Below are 18,109 nucleotides of genomic sequence, written 5' to 3' on the forward strand. Positions count from 1 at the left end.
TTAGTCTGTCTTTGAGCTGCTTATGACACTCTTTAATGCATCAGTTCAGACAGGCAGGGCTTCATATGGAGCACACTTAAGAACAAATACAGGATAGGAGAGGAATGTATTAAATACAGGCGACTCTCTATGATTAGCCCTTCCACAGAATCTGTGCCTGGTTTCACATATACCTGAATAAATCCAATACTACATCCTACTTGTGTTGCAAAACATAGCATTTGGCCAGAATCTGGGATGAGCTGCTTCAGACAGTTCAGCCATTGGAGAGAGAAGTGGAAATGATTGGGAAATTAATTGGTTCATGCATAATGAATTAGACTAAGGTGAAGAATAGCATCTAAGCCATTTCAAAGTATGAAATGATTATTTTGCAGGATATAAGATTTGCAGCACTGATGAAACTAAATTAGTTTCTTTTTGCTTTAATCAAAGCCAGGACAGGTAGCACATATGAAGGTTACAGGAGCTTCCACAATAAATGCCCATAGCTGAAAACAACATCATGAAGCTCCGATGGTATCGTTGACCTCTGACCTGATTACTGCGTTCCCACTGACAGTCTGACCTTTAAAAGAAGCGTAATACTCATTAGAAGATTGAGAATGTTAAATATAAGGCATGCCATGATGCCTTGTGTGCAAGTGAAAGGAAATAGCAAATCAAAACTAATTTGAAGCAGAAAAGAGAATTAAGTTTAAATTAAGTTTACCGCTAGATTTTTTTCCTCCTAACCAGAACGTTTTCAGGACAGAAGATATTATTTTGTGAGACGTGTTTGGAACAGTACTGTTAGATGGTTGATGGGCACAACACAACCTGTATTATATAAAAATATTTTTTAGGACTTTTGTTGTGAAGGATGGCTCAACTACAATCAATCCGGTTTTCTTTAATGTACTCTAATTACTTTACTGCACAATTGTGCAATTATTAATGCACCAAAGTTTTGCCTTGAAGGAGGAATAATCCCTCCACACCAGATACAAACAATGGTATTATGGGTGAAAGCCATGTCGGTCTCTATACTACCACATCCAAACATTCAAACATCCATCATAAAGTTAACCAAGTAGATTTGGTTTACATGCAAAACCAAAACTTAGAATAACTGGAGAGAGCAGATGTTTAAACAGTTATATTGAACGTAAAACTATTGAGCAGTGGCGGCTCCTCCATAGGGGCGATTTGTGCGACGCACTACCAAACACGGAGTTTTTTTTTTTTAATCTAGTTGCTAAAGTGGGACTGATCTGCTGTAGGCAAACTGGTTGTATATGTCATTGTCCAATCAGATTAAGGTCGCGCCTGGTGTTGCTACGCCCATTTTGTGCGATTTCTGTCAGGGTCGAATTTGCACCAGGAAGCTCCCATTGACATGAATGGGACCTCGTTTTTTTAAAAAACCTGCTCCCAATGCATTTTCTATGAGAGTTTATGTGCTCGCACAAACGACGCACAACGTGCTTTCGTCATATGTCTGTTGCGCGGGACCATGAACATTCTACTTGTTGTTGTAACATTGTGGTTTTCAATAAAGAAAAAAAAAAAACATTCTATGAAGAAGATGGCGAGTGTCGAGTGCAACAATACGGTAGTGTTTCTGACAGAAGTTCCCTTTTAGTCGTCGTACTAATGCGGAGAAGGAAGTTTGGAAGAATTTTCGGGCTCGCCTTGCGAGGCAAAGATGAAACCCAGGGCTCCACCAACCCTGCTATTTTTCCAGGTAGTATAACTTACCCTTTTGTGCTCAATCATTGACTTGTAATGATTTAAATCTTTTATATAATGTTGACAATGATAGCAGAATGTATAATGACACATTCATTGTTAATGGTGCAGTATTATATTTAAAAAAGAGAGAAATCTCACATAAGTAAGCTGCACTTAACCATGTTTGACAACTGGTTATACTTTTCTAAGTCATATTTTCCAAAACTTCAATAAACACTTGACTTGGATTTATATGTTGTCATTTTAATTACATTCTTTAGAATGAAAATTGAATGAATCTTATCATTGAGAGCTTATGTGTTTACTTATTTCATAGAATCCTGGAACAATATGAGGAAAATAAATAAATAATGGTTAAGGTGTAATATTAACTGATTGGCAAATTATGCAAAAAATAACTACAATAAAAATTATTACAATAAATTATGCTACCTAGACAAATATACCTCAGTCCTATGGACTTTTATGGTACTTATGGACATAACGGGGGAAATTGCAGAGTCACTTTGGTTATTTGGAAGACCAAATAACCCCTCGACTCTGCGTTGTGTTTATTTAAGGAAGACAAGGAGTTTCTGGATGATTGGACATTTTATTTCCTGTGTGGGAGCATAACAGGTTTGCATCAGTGCAATCGGTTCAGCTTCGCACAGCTCACTCTGATGCAGCTTTCACAGACTGGAAATTGCACTACCTAAAAAAAATGTCAGGAGCCGCCACTGCTATTGAGGTGTGTCAGCTGTGACCTGTTGGCATTCCAGCCTACCTCCCAATTTGTTGGATGATAATTAAAATACATTAAAAAGACTTTGTAGAATCTTTATAGAATTAAGCCTAAAGCCTTCAGCCAGTTTGAATGCCATTATAAATACTGTCTGTGACATATACAAAGCTGAGTACTAAGCTTTATATATGCAGTACCATCACAATCAGGCCACAACGGCCCATCAAATACAATTAATTTGCTGAAACTTTTTTACATTTCTACAATTGTAACTTTTTCTTCAGTTATGTGGCATATTCATACATCACTGCGAGATAAATGTGCCAAAGATCTCATCACACAGCAGGCCTGTTGGATGGCTTCCCGAATGATTGTTATTCTTTAATCAAAAGCAAAGCAAGCTCAGTTTCTTTTTATTATCCCATGACTATCCCTCAATTGGCTGAGCAGCTTCACAATCAATGCAACTAATCATGTGAGGAAATATGTGGATTAAAGAGACGGATTGGCCAGCCAAGCCTGGATCTGTTTAAGATTGTCCTCTTCTGCAGAAGGCGAGGCAACCGAACCAGAGGACATCCTTTCTTTAATGCCTCAGAAAAACAAAACACTTGAACAGCTCATCAGTCTGGGGGAACTGTGTTGCATTTTTCATCTGTCTGAAAAGCATGTTGATTACACCTGAAATAGGAATTCTCTTTGTTTTGAAGTGTTTTGAGTTGTGCGACTGGGTCGTTCCTGTGGGGTAAACTCTGCTCTCTCTCCCCTCCTCACCTTGCATGATGAGACAGCTGGTGTTGCTCAAAATTAATTGCATCATTTGCCACCTTGTGCTGTGTTCATCCAAAGAAAAGATGTGACAATTAGAACAGGAAGAGGGAGGATGGAGCTGATTCATGCCTGGACAGAAGAGTGATTGAAACAGGCTGAGACTCTGTTTCACTTCCCCAGTCAGCAGTGAAAAATAATATTAAAGGGTCGAGTCAAAGTTTCCCTGGAGGCTTAACCAATCAATCTATCACTCAACTCAACTATTATCTGTTGAATATGTTGGGTTTACATAATGGCTTCCCAGACATCCAGTGATCTTTGCTGAATTAAACAAACTGATTGCTCAAACAAACCTGCAACTCAGTACCTTTTGCAGTGCAAAAATCGTTCTGCTTGCTTATTTCAAAATGACAGACAGTGATCATATATATTTTCTCTGTACACGCTTGAATGTATTTCATGCCTGCCAAGAAAAAAAGCAGATAAAATGTTTATTTTTTTATGTATTTTTGTTATTATGTGGAGAGATATATTTGCAGACACAAAGTAAGACATCCTATAAGGACATATGGTGCATCAGCTGGTGGCCAAGCAGCTGAAGAAGGGGCGAAGGATGGAAGCTATTATCTTATCTCTGAATGCAAATGCATCCTCTGCTCTGAACCAGGCTGAGCATTACTTATAGGGCATTTTCATAAAAGCTGGGACTTGCTTCTCTGTCTGCATGTAAGCGAGCCTTTAGAATGCATTTACGTGATTTTGAGTTACTCACAAGAATGATAAAGAGGGGAAACTGAAAACTAATTCCCATCAAAAATGAGCAAAAAGGATGAAGAGCAGCACTTAGATTCTTCTATACAACCTTTAAAGTAACTGGCTCGTCATTAGTGAGCTGCTCACACACATGGAGACGCACATTTAAGCCACCTTTAATGAGTGCTCGACGCATGAATATTCATCCATGCTGTCCTGAGGAAAAGCTTTAAGGTTATGTGGGTCAGATGGGAGAGCAGATGGAAGTGGAAACAGACTCAGGTGCAGAGACTTTTTGCTTTATCTCAACTATCAAATCAAAATCAAATAAAATAAAATAAAATTGGTTTGTATAGCACATTTCATGTACAAAACAATTCAAAGTGCTTCACATAAAATAAAAGCATTGCAGCAGGGAGTGGAAGAAGCATTAAAAATACATAAAAGAATATAAAGAGAAACAAATAAAATCATTGAAATGAATTTAAAAACAAGCGTGCAGATTTCATGCTTAGACACATGAGAAAATAAATGTTTTTAACCTGGATTTAAAAATGTCTCCATTTGGTGAAAGTTTAATCTCCACTGGCAGTTTGTTCCACTTGTTTGCAGCATAACAGCTAAATGCTGCTTCTCCATGTTTAGTCTGGACTCTGGACTGGACCAACTGACCTGAGTCCTTGGATCTAAGAGCTCTGCTGGCTTTATATTCTCTGAACAGATCACAGATTGTAAACCATCAGCAGGCTTTTAAAATCTTTTCTGTGACTGACTGGAAGCCAGAGTAAAGATTTTAAAGCTGCTGTGATGTGTTCAGATCTCTTAGTCCGGGTTAAAACTCCAGCAGCAGCGTTCTGGATGAGCTGCAGATGTTTAATGCTCTTTTTGGGACGTCCAGTTAAAAGAGCGTTACAGTAATGGCGTCTACTGGAGATGAATGCATGGATGATTTTCTCCTGGTCTTTTTGGGAGAGGAAACCAGCTGCCAACTATGTCATTGCTAAATTTTGCACAAAACATGTCTAATGACTTAATACCTTAAAGTTGATAAAAGGTGAGATCTTGAAAGTGAATGTGTTTCATCCTGCCAGCAGGCATGTGCTGATCTACAGAAGCCCACCTGAATGTACTGATGCCATGATTGTTGTCGTTTCTTCCACCTGATCACTCTTTTACTCAACTTCTAAAAGAACATGAATGTTTCATGAAGATTTGACCTGATGTTTCCCAAATGAACAATGTATCGGCAGGTCTTAGGTGAAAAAAACCTCAGTGTATCTTGTCCCTGATACTGAAAAATGTTCATGCAGAGTGCTCTGTTTAGATAATCAAGCAAAAGCAAATGTTAAACTGATAATGCCACTGTCACAAAACAGATCCCAGGCCATGAGTGAAAGGGATATAATGGAAGCTGTAATATCAGGACATTTTCTTATAAATAAACATGGAGTGTTTCAGTGAGAAGCAGAAGCGATGCAAATATGTGAGCATGAAGAGTGAAGTGTTGTGAGCGAAACAAAATATAAATCAAAGAGAATACATGCTGGGATGACAAGGAAAGAGCAGAACTGGGCTGGACTTTAATCTTTTTGGAGTAGCTGGTCCAGGCACTCCACATCTAACTGGCTGCCACAACCACATTCCTTTGATATCATGAAGGACGCAGAAAAACATGGGAACTCATCCACTACACCCACATGCCAGCAGGTTATAAACCGGGCAGTCAGATCACTATTCTGAGTCATTCTTTGGACCTCTGAGAAGGTAAAACTGCATATCAGAAGCACCAAAGATACAAATGTAGGACAACTGTCGACATGGGGGATCATGGCGTCCTTGTCTCTTGACTGGGAATGAAATGAACTGACCTTGAGTGGTTTGATTCATATTTGACAGACAGAAGCTGTCTGGCAGGGTGGTTTCTGATCATTAGTTTCCCTCTCATGCACCCCTCAAGCGTCCATTCTTGATCCAGTAACTTCTTCCCTTTATGTTAGGTTCTATTTCCAAAAAAATATGGAATCGCATTTCATTGCTATGCAGATGATTCTCAAATTCAGCTGCGTCTCAAGAAGAAAGCCGCAGCTCTTTTGAAGGCCTCGCAGGACTAACTCGATCACGTGAATTCATAAATGGCACAGAATCTTCTCAACATCAAGGAGCAAAAACTCTGTGTTAGATTTTAAAAACTTTAAAAGCTGTCCATCAGATGTGCATACATGGTTCGGAAAATCAGTCCAATGCTCTACATGTTTGACGTGTAAGTTTCAACATCCAACACAAGTCAAAGTTTGGACAGACTTTTGGCATCTTTTAGTGATTGAACAGCAAAATGTCTATTTTCTTATGTCACTATAAGGAAAAAGAGGGGTAAAAAAGAAAAAAGAAAAAAATTACACACTTGGTATTTATAACTAAGCTCAGAAACAGAAAGTAGTGTGTTGCGGGGCTTGAGATAACGAAGCAATGTGGATGTAATGATATCGGCGCTTTCTAATTCACGGCGTCCACATGTCATGCAAGATTGAAACAAGGAAATAGCATTTATTGTCTTCACTGTAAAGGGGTGGTGTATATAGTGTAACTGCATGAAGGGAAAAAAATAATATATATATATATAAACAACAATGTGGATTTTGATCAATTTAAGGCTGAGTCTCGAAGCAGCTTGCATACAGACAGCAAAGCATCTAATTTAGAAACTAAAAGTAAAAGCATCTTTAAAAAAAAGCTTACTGTTTTTAGCCCTTTTGCGTCCTCGTCGTTATGTTATTAACATTTTGTAAGAATTAGAAAATGATGACTCGTGTTATGGTTCTGCTGCAAAAGCCCTATGAAAAGATTCTGCTCTGAAATAAATGGTTTTATAATTAGTTGACTGCTCAGGGTAAACAACAGCAATCATCGCGTTCGGTTTTTGCCCGTTTCTGTTTCTACAGCCAGTAATAACGATCCGCTGGAGGGAGAAGGGACGGATTTCTTATCATTTGTGTTAATTACCTTCACACGTCCAGTACAAGAAACACCACAACAGAAGAAATGGAGGAAATAAGTGACAGGGGGAAAAAAAGATGCGGGAGACAGGGCGGTTAACAATGTTTTTCATTCAAAAACGATAATCATAGTTAAACTCAGAGAGCTATCTGTGTGTGTGTGTGTGTGTGTGTGTGTGTGTGCGTGTGTGTGTGTGTGTGTGTGTGTGTGTGTGTCATCCACATGGCTGTCACGGTCCACTGTTGGCATTTCCACAGATCATTACAGACCTCGACCGTCCTGGCTTCTTAGTATTCACAGGTCATCCACAGCTGCCGTTTTCACAACTAATTATACGGGGGTGGAAAGTTGCTAAGTACGTATTACTGCAGAAACAACTGGTCTAAAAACACGAAAGAATAAACTCCAGTCTTTGGCTTTTGGACAGAGGATGGACTAAACAAAAAATGTTATTTGCAATTATGTTAAATATTTGCAGCTAAATGTGCAACAGTCAGTGCCTGGATAAAAAATAATTAAACTTTTATCATTCATTCAGAGTTTAATCCGTCTAATTTGTGTTTTCCCCCTTTTTTGACTTGTGGCACCAAGTCATTTCTAGTTTTAAAACACAAAATGGTAAATCGTCCACTCTTTTATAGCAAGTTTTTAGTCTTGGCTAGTTTCTACAGAGTGATTTACATGTGTTTCTCATTCACACATTCCAAGAGACACCCATGCAAGGCTTCTTATACCAAATATACAGGTTTGTGTCTTTTTTTGTGCTTCCTGTCTCACCTGAATCAGCCAGAAAAAAAACATTTCTGATTAATAAAATCAACACAAATACAATCATTTAAATGTCATGCCTGTTTCACCCTGTCCTATGAGAAGGAAATATTTCCGTCTTCACTCTTGTTGGCTGCAGGAACTAGTTTAAGAGACTTTGCTTTGTAAATATCTACCTAAATTTGGACTTCATGGCCCTCTTTAGGTGTTTAATCTGTTCAGTGTGACGACGTGTGCGGCGGAGGATTGCAGAGTTTGGTTTTGTAGAGCAGATTAGATGAGTTTGTTTGGGGTAGCTGAGACATCTGCTTCTTCTGAACATACTCAACTATTCCACAATCTGTCATTTACACTGCTCAAATGACAGAGCTCATTTTTGGTCAAGCAATTTTTTCTGTTTGAAAGTCTGTCCTCCTCTGCTTCCCTTTCATCTGAAATCTGTGTAAATCCCACCAGAGCCTCACTCTTGTATTATTTGTAACAATATTACAGCAGCAGCACCAGTGGATGTGTGCTTTATTGAATCATGAAAAGTCTGAAAAAGTGATTTGCAAGAAGGAAAGCCAGTGGAGGAATAAACTGAGATGTGCAGGCAGTGAAGAGGAAATAAAGGCCATACGTTGTGACATTTGATCAATTTAATTCTCCCCCCGCTCGTAATGTTTGTCACAGGAATGACGAAGCTTTCTTCATAACTTGTTCCTGATGTTTGTTATCAGTTACACAAATGTCAAAGGGGTGAATCCTCGAATGTCGCGGTGAAAACCGTGCAGCCAGGTTTGACCTTTCGCAGCTCTCTGCAAGGAAAACAATCCAATAAGTCACATTAGATGGCAGCTGTGAACCAGCACTGCTGCGCACCTCTGATGAAGCAAGGTCATCCTCAGGATTTCTTATTGTTAGAATCTCTAAAAATATATATGTTTGCTGAGAAATAAGATGGATCTTGAAATTCACAAATGTGTATCTTTTAGCCTTTAGGGATTTGGTGGTCACTCTAAAGTAATTTCACCCTTACTTTGATTTCCATCTGTCCATCATCTGCCGCTCCTCCGGGGGTCGGGCAGCAGCTTGAGCAGAGAAGACGTCCCTGTTCCCGGCCAATTCCTCCAGCTCAGCCCCAGCCTCCAGCCCCCAGCCCCAGGGGCCCCGAGGCGTTCCCAGGACAGCCGTGAGACATCTCTCCAACGTGTCCTGGGTCTCCCTCGGGGTCTCCTCCCAATGGAAAGTGCCTAACAGGAGGCATCATCAGTCCTTACTTTGTGTCCTAACCAGATGCCCGAGCCCTCTCATCTGGCTCTACTCTGAGCCCCTCCCGGATGAGGGAGAGCCCAGACACCCTGCAGAGGAAGCCCATTTCGGCCGCTTGTATCCAGGATCTCGTTCTTTCGGTCCCTGCCCACAGCTCGTGACCACAGGTGAGGGTAAGGAACGCAGATTGAGCGGTAAATTGAGAGCTTCGCCTTCTGGCTCAGCTCCTTCTTCACCACGACAGGCCGATGCAGAACCCGCTTTAATTTCATTCAGCTAATTAATATTAGCACGTAAAAAAAAACAAAAAACGTAACTTTAACTCAACTTTGTTTGTTGTTTTGTTGTTTATTTCTTGGACGGATAACGGGGAACTCTTTTCTGAGGAGGTCTTTATAAGAACCCTGTTACACCACATATGTTTTTTTTTTTTAAATTAACTGACCCTCTCATCTTGAAATAATGATGGACTGTTGTGTACCTGCTTTACTTTAAATTGATGGTCTCATTCTCAGTGAGTTTGTGTGTGTTTCTTCTTATGTACACTGTAAAAATACACAGACCTACGAGGAAGTGAAGCAAATAGAAAGAGCCTGAAAGAGCAAAACTACTGATGGCAGCTAACCGCTGGATTGAAACAATTCTTCTTCCAAAAGAATGTTAACTTTTCTCATTAGTAAGATTCGCTCCCGATCAATGCACTGCTTCCTTCCTTTTGAATCAATCAGAAATCAATATATTTGCCTCAAATACACATTTTCTAAGCCCAGTTTCACAATGAATCATACAAAAGGTACTTTTTCCCACATGTCCAAAACTTATTGTCATTGATATAATGAAGATCCACGAATATTAAAACATTTAAGCATTTGCCATTTATATTTTCCTAACCCTAACCATGTACAATAATTCCAACCACAAGCTATCTTCACGTCTCCACGCCTTCTTATAAGCAACCAAATTAACATTGTTAGTCTGAAAATGCTTCAGACCTCAGGCTATATAGAAAATGCAAAGTTGGCGTCTTGCGTCGGTTTATTTAGATGCCATAATTTATTCCAACTTGCACCGAGGGTGTGTGTTTCTGCCCTAAATCAGCCCCATAAATCCTATTTCACTTCATCTTGAGTCCTCATAACCAAATGCAAATGAGTTTCAAGCTTAAACCCACTCCATGTGACCCTATATAATAAAGTATTATGTTAGTATTAGAATTAATTTACATTGATTAATTAAGAAAGGATAATCAGAGGATCAGATTTCGGCTCTAAACTGGCTTAATGATTAGCAGATCTTGCATTTAGCACCTTGACTCAATGACTTCCATTAAGATTGATCTTCTCTCCCTTTCCTTTCCTTTCTCCATCTCTTCCCTTTTCCACTAAATTTGACTGTTTTTCCCTAAAAAAAACCCAGAAACCAAGCATCAAACATGAGCAGTAGGCAGAGGTAACAGGAGACCAATCTCCTTATAAGATGTCGCTTAAGTCCCAGCATGCAAAGCAGCGTGAAGTGGCTTCACATTCTTTATAGAAGGATTCTTTTAGACCATTAGAAGTAGTTTGCTTTGTAATCCAGCAGAGGATGACCTCATGCTTGCCCTGGTGACCTCTCAGTAAAATAAGATAATAATGTGTTTGCTGTGTTGCTATAAAAATTGGAGAAAACTAGCAAGCAAAGCAGCCCTTATGGAGCAGTGACAACAGAAAATAATCTAAAAAACTATATTATAATAATATATAAAATATACATGAGTCAATGTCAGGTTGGGGGTTTAATATGGTCTTACTGCCTTAAGTCATCACCCTTCAAAGCGTTATTATATAAGAATTAATATGTCTGTTACATTTGCAGAAAATAATTAAAAAGCAGCTATATATCCTGATTGGTTTGTTTTGAAGCTTTTTCACAGCTCTATAAACTTTTACAGTATGTAACACAATACAAATAGCAACTATGGTCTAATTTCCATCCCATATGGAAGGCCAGTTATGTGAGTAAACAACAACTGGAGGCTTCCCGTTCCTCCCTCTCTGCTGCTATGCTGAGAATGCAGTGTGATGGTGCAGCAGCATCAAAATGAGTATTTCTAAAATCTTTAAAACATAAACTTTGACAATAACTCAACATCCCAAAGAGATTTTATTTCCGCTTTGGAGCTGGGTCTCAATGAGACTTCTGTGCATGTTTAACTGGAATGATGCTCGTTACATAACATCCCGTCAAACAGACCACTGATCCTCCATTACTGTCTCTGGTGCTGGGATTAACTGGCATTGTGCTCAACGTGCTCACTGTAAACAGGACAGAAAGTACGGCCATTAATATGTGATGAGAAGCACAAGTCCATTCATCCGTTGTATCATCCTGCCAGAATGTCACGAGCTTTGCTTTAATTAGCAGCTAATGATGGAACGTCATTGCCATTTACAGAGGCTCCTTCTCCCAGTGATGCAAACAAAAGCACTGCCTTCATTTGTGTCACCCCTACGTGGGGGCCATTCATCACCTTGAGTGCCATTAGAGCATTTGACAACTAAACAACACTCCATCTTCAATCAATACAGCAAGATGAAAAATGAAAATATCACTTGCAATTTGGTGTAAGTGTAAAAACAATAGCCGCGATGCAGAGAAAAAAATAAATCAAAGGGGAGTTCAAAGCCACGTTTATCCAGTGAGATGTCTGCCTCCTTGCAGCTTTGGCAGGAGAACCTGCAGCAGTAGCCAGAAGCTGTGTTTTATTATGAATGAGTGGTGGCGTGTCTCTCCGCGCGGCCGTTTTAATTGACACCGGGCCGAAGAGCTTTGATGTACGAGGCGTTGTGGTGGCAGAGAGAGATGGGCTCCTCATTACCGCTCTCTCTTATCACACACGCAAACACACGCATGTCTTTCATTCGGAGCGGCGGAGGCTGTGGGGAGGGCCCGTCAGCCATGTGATGGGAGCAGCAGAGACAAAGCGTGGGCAGAGAGGAGGGCCGAGGACGTCATAAAATCAAACACCCCTTCACTTTCCCAGAGCTGGGGAAACCCCTTAAAAAAACACTGACTTTCTGCACCTCTGAAGTGATTAACTAAAGGGTAATTGTAGATATAAGACGTGTTCTAAGTCACATGAGAATAAAGATGGAGGATTAAATTCAACTTTCTTTGATCTAAACCAGGCATATTCAGCTTCTTCTTATTAAGGCATCTGTTTCTTTTTTTCACCTTAAGAAGAGAGGAACATTTGAGCAGTGCTTGAAGATCAATAAGTTGAATTTCCTGCTTTGAATTAGCTCATTTATCTATTTATCCATAACTGTTTTTAATGTGTGGAATAACGTTAATATAGTAATTGCCGGTCCTGTTGCCTCAGCACAGTCAATCTATTCCCAAATACGCTGCTGGTCGACCTCCCCACGTTCCACAATAATCTACACCATAAACAGTTAAGTTCAGATACAGTTATAGCTCAAGTGGGCCATTTAATTGGACTGGATTCTTTGTCCCAGTTTTTCTTGCTCATTAGTCAGCTTCTGCTATTACTTTCAGGTCAAAGCCCGGAGCAGAAACTGTGGAGCGAGCATGGAGCATCTGGACTGAGCTCCAGCTCTTACACGCTCAGTCCAGTTGAGCGTGTTAGAGCTGGAGAAATTTGACTTTCAACCACATTAGCAGTGTGTGTTAATCCAACTTTGAGAAATTCAATTTACTCAACTTTATATAAACATTATAAGTGGCTCTAAAGCGGTCTGTTTAGTATTTCCTAAGTTTGGGGTTCGATGGGGAGTTTTCAGTTGTTTGCAACTTGCACGTTAAGCCACTAGATGCCATTACAGTTCATCCTACACACTGAATCTTCAAATATTTTCTTGGTTTTGGATTTAGCCATCTGCCTTGTTGTTCTTTTGGTCTAACATCTAGATCCAGAAAGATGTTTCCTCTTCACCGCTGACCGATTTGTCCTGCATGTCACTTTAAAAATGTAAGTTTGTTTGTTTTCATAGGCAACGATTAAAATGTTTAATCTAATTAATCGCATGATTTCCCTGATTAATCACGATTAATCGCATTTGTACGCAAAATCCAAAAATGAATCCAAAAGTAGCGTATAGCTTTTAGCATTTAGTTTTATTTTAAATGTGCTGCCATATGAATGAAAGTGCCATAACATTTGTTGTGCAAACACACTTTTAACATCAGCATCTTTCTGTAGTTTTTATGTAGAAGCCTCGCTCCACTGTCTGTTTCCTTGAATGACTTGCTGCTATCAGTTGTGTGTTTTGCCTTTAAGTGATATTTTAGACTGGAACTACTACGCTGAGAAGACAATTCAACTTGGCAGTGTTTACAGATGACTTTGGTTCTGTCGACTCCGCCGTCTGGAAGAACTTTAACATGGATATGGCCGAGTAAAAGTTCCGTACCCTTCTCCATGTTTGGTGGATCCGCCGATTACTTTCTTTTCCTGTTCCGCAGCAGACAGCAACAGACTTTTACAAAATAAAAGCCTGTGAGCAACAGACTTTTACAATAATAAAAATAAATAATAAAACCTGCACTAATGCGCAATAAAATATTAGTTGCGTTAAATAATTAGCGAGTTAACGCGATAATAACGAGTTAACTCGCCCAGCCCTATAAATAATAGATATTTGTTTATAATAATTAATCATCACAATGCATTTTTGTGCATCACAGCATGAACAGAGATAAACCCCCACAGCCCAATGTCACATCCTTTGTTTGGTTTTCGTGTGATTTCAGCATGAATACAGACAGGATGATGCCCTGCTCTGTACGTTTATCCAAAACCTAACCGTTTAGAGTGGCATTTTAAACTGCATATAAATGACACGTAAAAAGCTCTAAATGCATATAAATGTCAGCCAAAGGTGCGTCTGAAGTGGTGTGCTATTCACATGCACTGCCATGAAATCCTGCCGCGAGCCGAGCGATTGTGATATTCTGCTTTTAAACTCGTGAAGCATAAAACCAGCTTTAACTTCTCGTGATGTAGAGCTGAGTGTTTGGTTCTACCAGTCTGGATCTTTTCTTCCAGTTGGTTCTGGGAAGGGTAATCACCAAAAACTGCTCCTTTTTCCTAAATCTTTACAATAAAGACAATGCAAACTTGTTTCTTCCTGTTTCATCAGAGCATGGTTATTTTCTGGTTGCTTATTTTTACTTCAAGTTGGAAAAGATCTTGATCTGAATCCTTGCTTCCAGCTTTGTTTTAACAGATGCTGTGATATTAAAATGTGCCTTTATTGTAGATGCTGATCTAACTGCTGTATGCAACGTGTTTCTGACCACATTCTCTGCATCTCTTCAGGTGTTATACCTGTCACGAGAACTCATCAGCGCAGCTGCTAATTGTGACGCTTGCTAACGTGAGATGAATGTTGTCTTCCTGTCTCAGGCTGCCCGACAGTTTGGGACAACATTCGGTGCTGGTATCGTGCTGAGGAGGGGCAGGTGGTGAGCGTCTCGTGTGCCAACGTCTCCCAGCTGTTCACTAATAACCAAGGTAAATCTCTTTCTTGGTGAGTCAGCTATGACACAAAGGTCACCGCTGAAACACCAGAACTTTACAGCCTTCTGTCGGAGCAGATCAAAGCCTCTCAGACGGAACGAAAATGAACTCTATTATACCTTTTTACTGCTTTTTCCTGTGTGATTTTCTGCTGTCAGAAAACTGATATAGACTGAGATGAACCTCTGTGGTGCACATTAGCACTTTTTATTTTGAGAGCTGCAGAAATGCACATATCAGCGCTGTATGTGGCAGTGCGGAGCAGTGATGATTAATAATCCTGCCAACAGTCATGCTGATCCTCTTTTTATCCTCTTGCTTGTGCCTGTACTGTTTTTCTATCCTTGATGCGTTCAGTCAGTGCTTTGTTTAAAAGCCATGATGACTTTTATTGGTAAAACAAGAGTTTTATATGTGCAATTTTCCCTCAGATCATCCATCTTTAGGTTTTTCAGCCCTGTAAAATAACCACGTTATATTTAGAAATCTCAGGGGACCAGTGTTGTGTTTTCACTGAGTGTTTTATGGAGATCAGGAATGTCTGAACGACTGTTTACATGACCCCCAGCCGCTTCTTCAGACCCCCGTCTCATCCAGCTGTCTGGTCTGAAGAAAACAAAATGCACGATTCAGATTCAAAGTCGCAGATGAGATGATGGAAGAAAAGCATTTCAGGGAATCTGGGGCCAGAAAAATCTGTGTGCTGTCACAAACAGACCCAAGGGAGATGCTGAGTAGGGAAAGAGGAGGCCGTCAGAACCTTTCCACACAGACACAAAATGCTAACTTTAAGAAAGAGGAGAAAAAATTAAATCTATATTAATGTTAATCCAGAGATAATCCAAACTAAATCTCCATATAATCCTTCAGTAGTTGAATTGACAGAATATTTTCCCCAAAAGACTTTTTTTTTCTTTGATATCTTTTCAAACACCATCCCAGGTCGACACAGCTGCTTGAATCAGCAGTTATGACTCTCATTTGCTGTTTTTCTGTGCAAGCTGACTTTAGCACCACACATTCTGCACAATGCGAAGCAGCAGAGATTTGTGCACCTACAGAGTAAGAAAGGCTCTGCTAGAGATCAGACATATTAACACGATCAAATGAGCTCAGTTTGGTGGCTGTCGCATGAACATGGAAACATATATACATACATGACTGGCTGCTGTCGTACATCAGAACAATCCATCTATGTTTTAGTGTCTGAAGTGAATTTATGAAGATGAAAAATTTGATTTTTGTCAGTGTCCATTGATAAATCAGTTAGACTTTCTCCCCTTAACTTGGGTCACAGGAACAATTAAGTTCTTCTTTTGGACATTTTCTGATTTTTCACTCATTTTCAGTCCAGTCGTTGTACCTGAGTATTTTCAGAGGAATGTGTTTGTTTGTTAAGCCACTTAACTGCGATATTTTAGGTGTAAAGTACTGTGTAATAGTCTAGAGCCACCCCTCCACCCTCCTCCTTTTCCTTATTTTTTGCACACAAGCAGCCAGACTTCCTTGTAACATTTTAAAGTGGTCTTGAGAAATAGTTCTCCAGACTTTCTGAAGGATTTCCAGAGTTTTTCTTTGGAAATTTGCTGCTTTTTCACTAATTTTCAGTCCAGTCCTTGTACCGGACCACTTAACTCTGACCTATGAATCATTCAAGCTGAAAAAAAGCTCCTAACTCAAGGGATGAACCAGTGTTGTGTCCACACATAACAGACAACTTAGCAAAGAAGCCATTTTAAACTGGATCTTTAGGCACTTTGTTCCCAGCAGCCTGTCACAGAGACACATCATTTGTTCCCATTTCTTTAGCTGCATCTATGAAAAACAGCAAAGATAACACAGTGTGACAGACAGAAAACAGGATTTCTGCAGCAACAAGGTGATTCCCAAAGAGCTGTTAGCTGAAAACTTGGCATATCTCAGCATGGTGTGCAGTGTGTCCTTAAAACATTTGAGGAAACTGGACAAGTGGAGGACAAAAGAAGAAGTGTCAGGCCTAAAGAACTATCTACAGCAGATGAACAGCATCTGAAAGTGATGTCCTTAAGAAAGAGGAAAACATCCAGCAAAGACCTGACACAGGAGCTGAGAGATGCATCTGGACCTTCAGCTGATCCATCTGCTGTTGACCCAAGCCTCATCAGAAATGGGCTCCATGGAAGGGTGGCTGTCAAGAAGCCGTTCTTAAGGAAGGGAAACAGGGAGAAAAGGCTGAGCTGTGCCAAAGGACACAAGAAGTGGGCTGAAAATCAGTGGCAGCAGGTCTGATGGAGGGATGAATCCTCCCCAGAGCCCGAAGCTCAACATTACTGAAGCAGTGTGGGATCATGTTGGCAGAGAACAGAACAAAAGGCAGCCCACATCCAAAGAAGAGCTTTGGGATGTCCTACAAGAAGCCTGGAGAACTATTCCTGAAGACTCCTTAAAGAAAGGACAGAAAGCTCGTCTGAGAGGGTTCAGGCTGTGCTGGAGAACAAAGGAGCTCAGACCGAGCTCAGAGTTTTGCATACTGTTAATTTCTTCCATTCTTTTGTTCAGGTACATGTTTTGTAGTTTCAATTTATGTCAGTTTCCCACTTTCTTGTAATAGCTTTTATACATGGTACGGTGTCTTCAACCAAACATTTGTCACTTCCTGTTACATTGATCATCAAACTTAGTACATTCTGTAATCCTGTAAGGTGAGTGATTTACATCAAATCACCCACATTCTCTTTGAAAGTTTGAGCACGGATGATATCTTGTTGTTTCCGATAGTTGAAGAAGTGGATTTAGATTAGAGGATTTTGGTAAAATATCTTTAAAAATAATCTTTTCACTTATTTAGACCTAAAGCTGAAGATGTGACATGCAGAGATAGTTTTAATGAGGTCTGAAGGGTGTTTTCTTCTTTGCTTATCTTGCTCTGAAGTGATAGCTGCTAGTTTCTCTTCGACTTTTTGTCAGTTCTATTGGTGTTTGATATTTGATGCTACTGTGAATATTGTTTGCAGATGAACAGGATTAAGGAGGCGAGAGTGAAGGGTATGTAAAATGTGCTTACTGTAAACAAGTTGCTGATCTTTAATGAAAGAATATGACCCACAGTCACTGAGATGCAGATGTTTCCGTCATATTGCTCAATAGTTTTCCCTAGACGTGCATACCAGCAGAGAGCGTTTACAGTGCAGTATGTGGGTGCTGAAATGATGCAGTTTGATTGTGAGAAAGACTTGAACAAGCAGGAAAGAAGAAGAAAAAACAGCAAGTTGTGAGTAGAAGTTAAGCGAACACTTTGCGTGGAGGCATCAGGAGGCGGAGGTTGCTTTCGATGACCTCATAACTCTGTGTTAGTGGGTTCCTGGACCCCACTGGATTTCCTCCTCCACAGACAACCTGGATGAGTGCAACGCTGTAGCTGTGTGCTGGATCCAACCTTTCCAATGGGACTCTGCATGCAGAGAAAATAATGAATTGGAAAATCAAAGAGTTCACCGAAGAGCCAGGAGCATGAGTAGGGAGTAGGCGCTGCTTGTTAAGCATGGCGATATGAGCTTTAGCACCCTCCCCAGAGCCTCGGCCTTCAAACCTCCATTCACATCCAACCATTGGCT

At 40.1% G+C, this 18,109-nt stretch overlaps 1 protein-coding gene across 1 annotated transcript in view; it reads left to right on the forward strand.

The window, feature by feature from the left end:
* ghrhrb (growth hormone releasing hormone receptor b) overlaps nucleotides 1-18,109 on the forward strand; it is a 45,941-nt gene that overhangs the window by 15,006 nt on the left and 12,826 nt on the right. The window contains exon 3 of the mRNA XM_075485990.1: nucleotides 14,403-14,510. Coding sequence (XP_075342105.1) covers nucleotides 14,403-14,510 — 108 coding nt within the window. The remainder of the gene's footprint in view (nucleotides 1-14,402; nucleotides 14,511-18,109) is intronic.

The sequence above is a fragment of the Odontesthes bonariensis genome, chromosome 15 (assembly GCF_027942865.1).
Source record: "Odontesthes bonariensis isolate fOdoBon6 chromosome 15, fOdoBon6.hap1, whole genome shotgun sequence".
Taxonomy (NCBI): Eukaryota; Metazoa; Chordata; class Actinopteri; order Atheriniformes; family Atherinopsidae; genus Odontesthes; species Odontesthes bonariensis.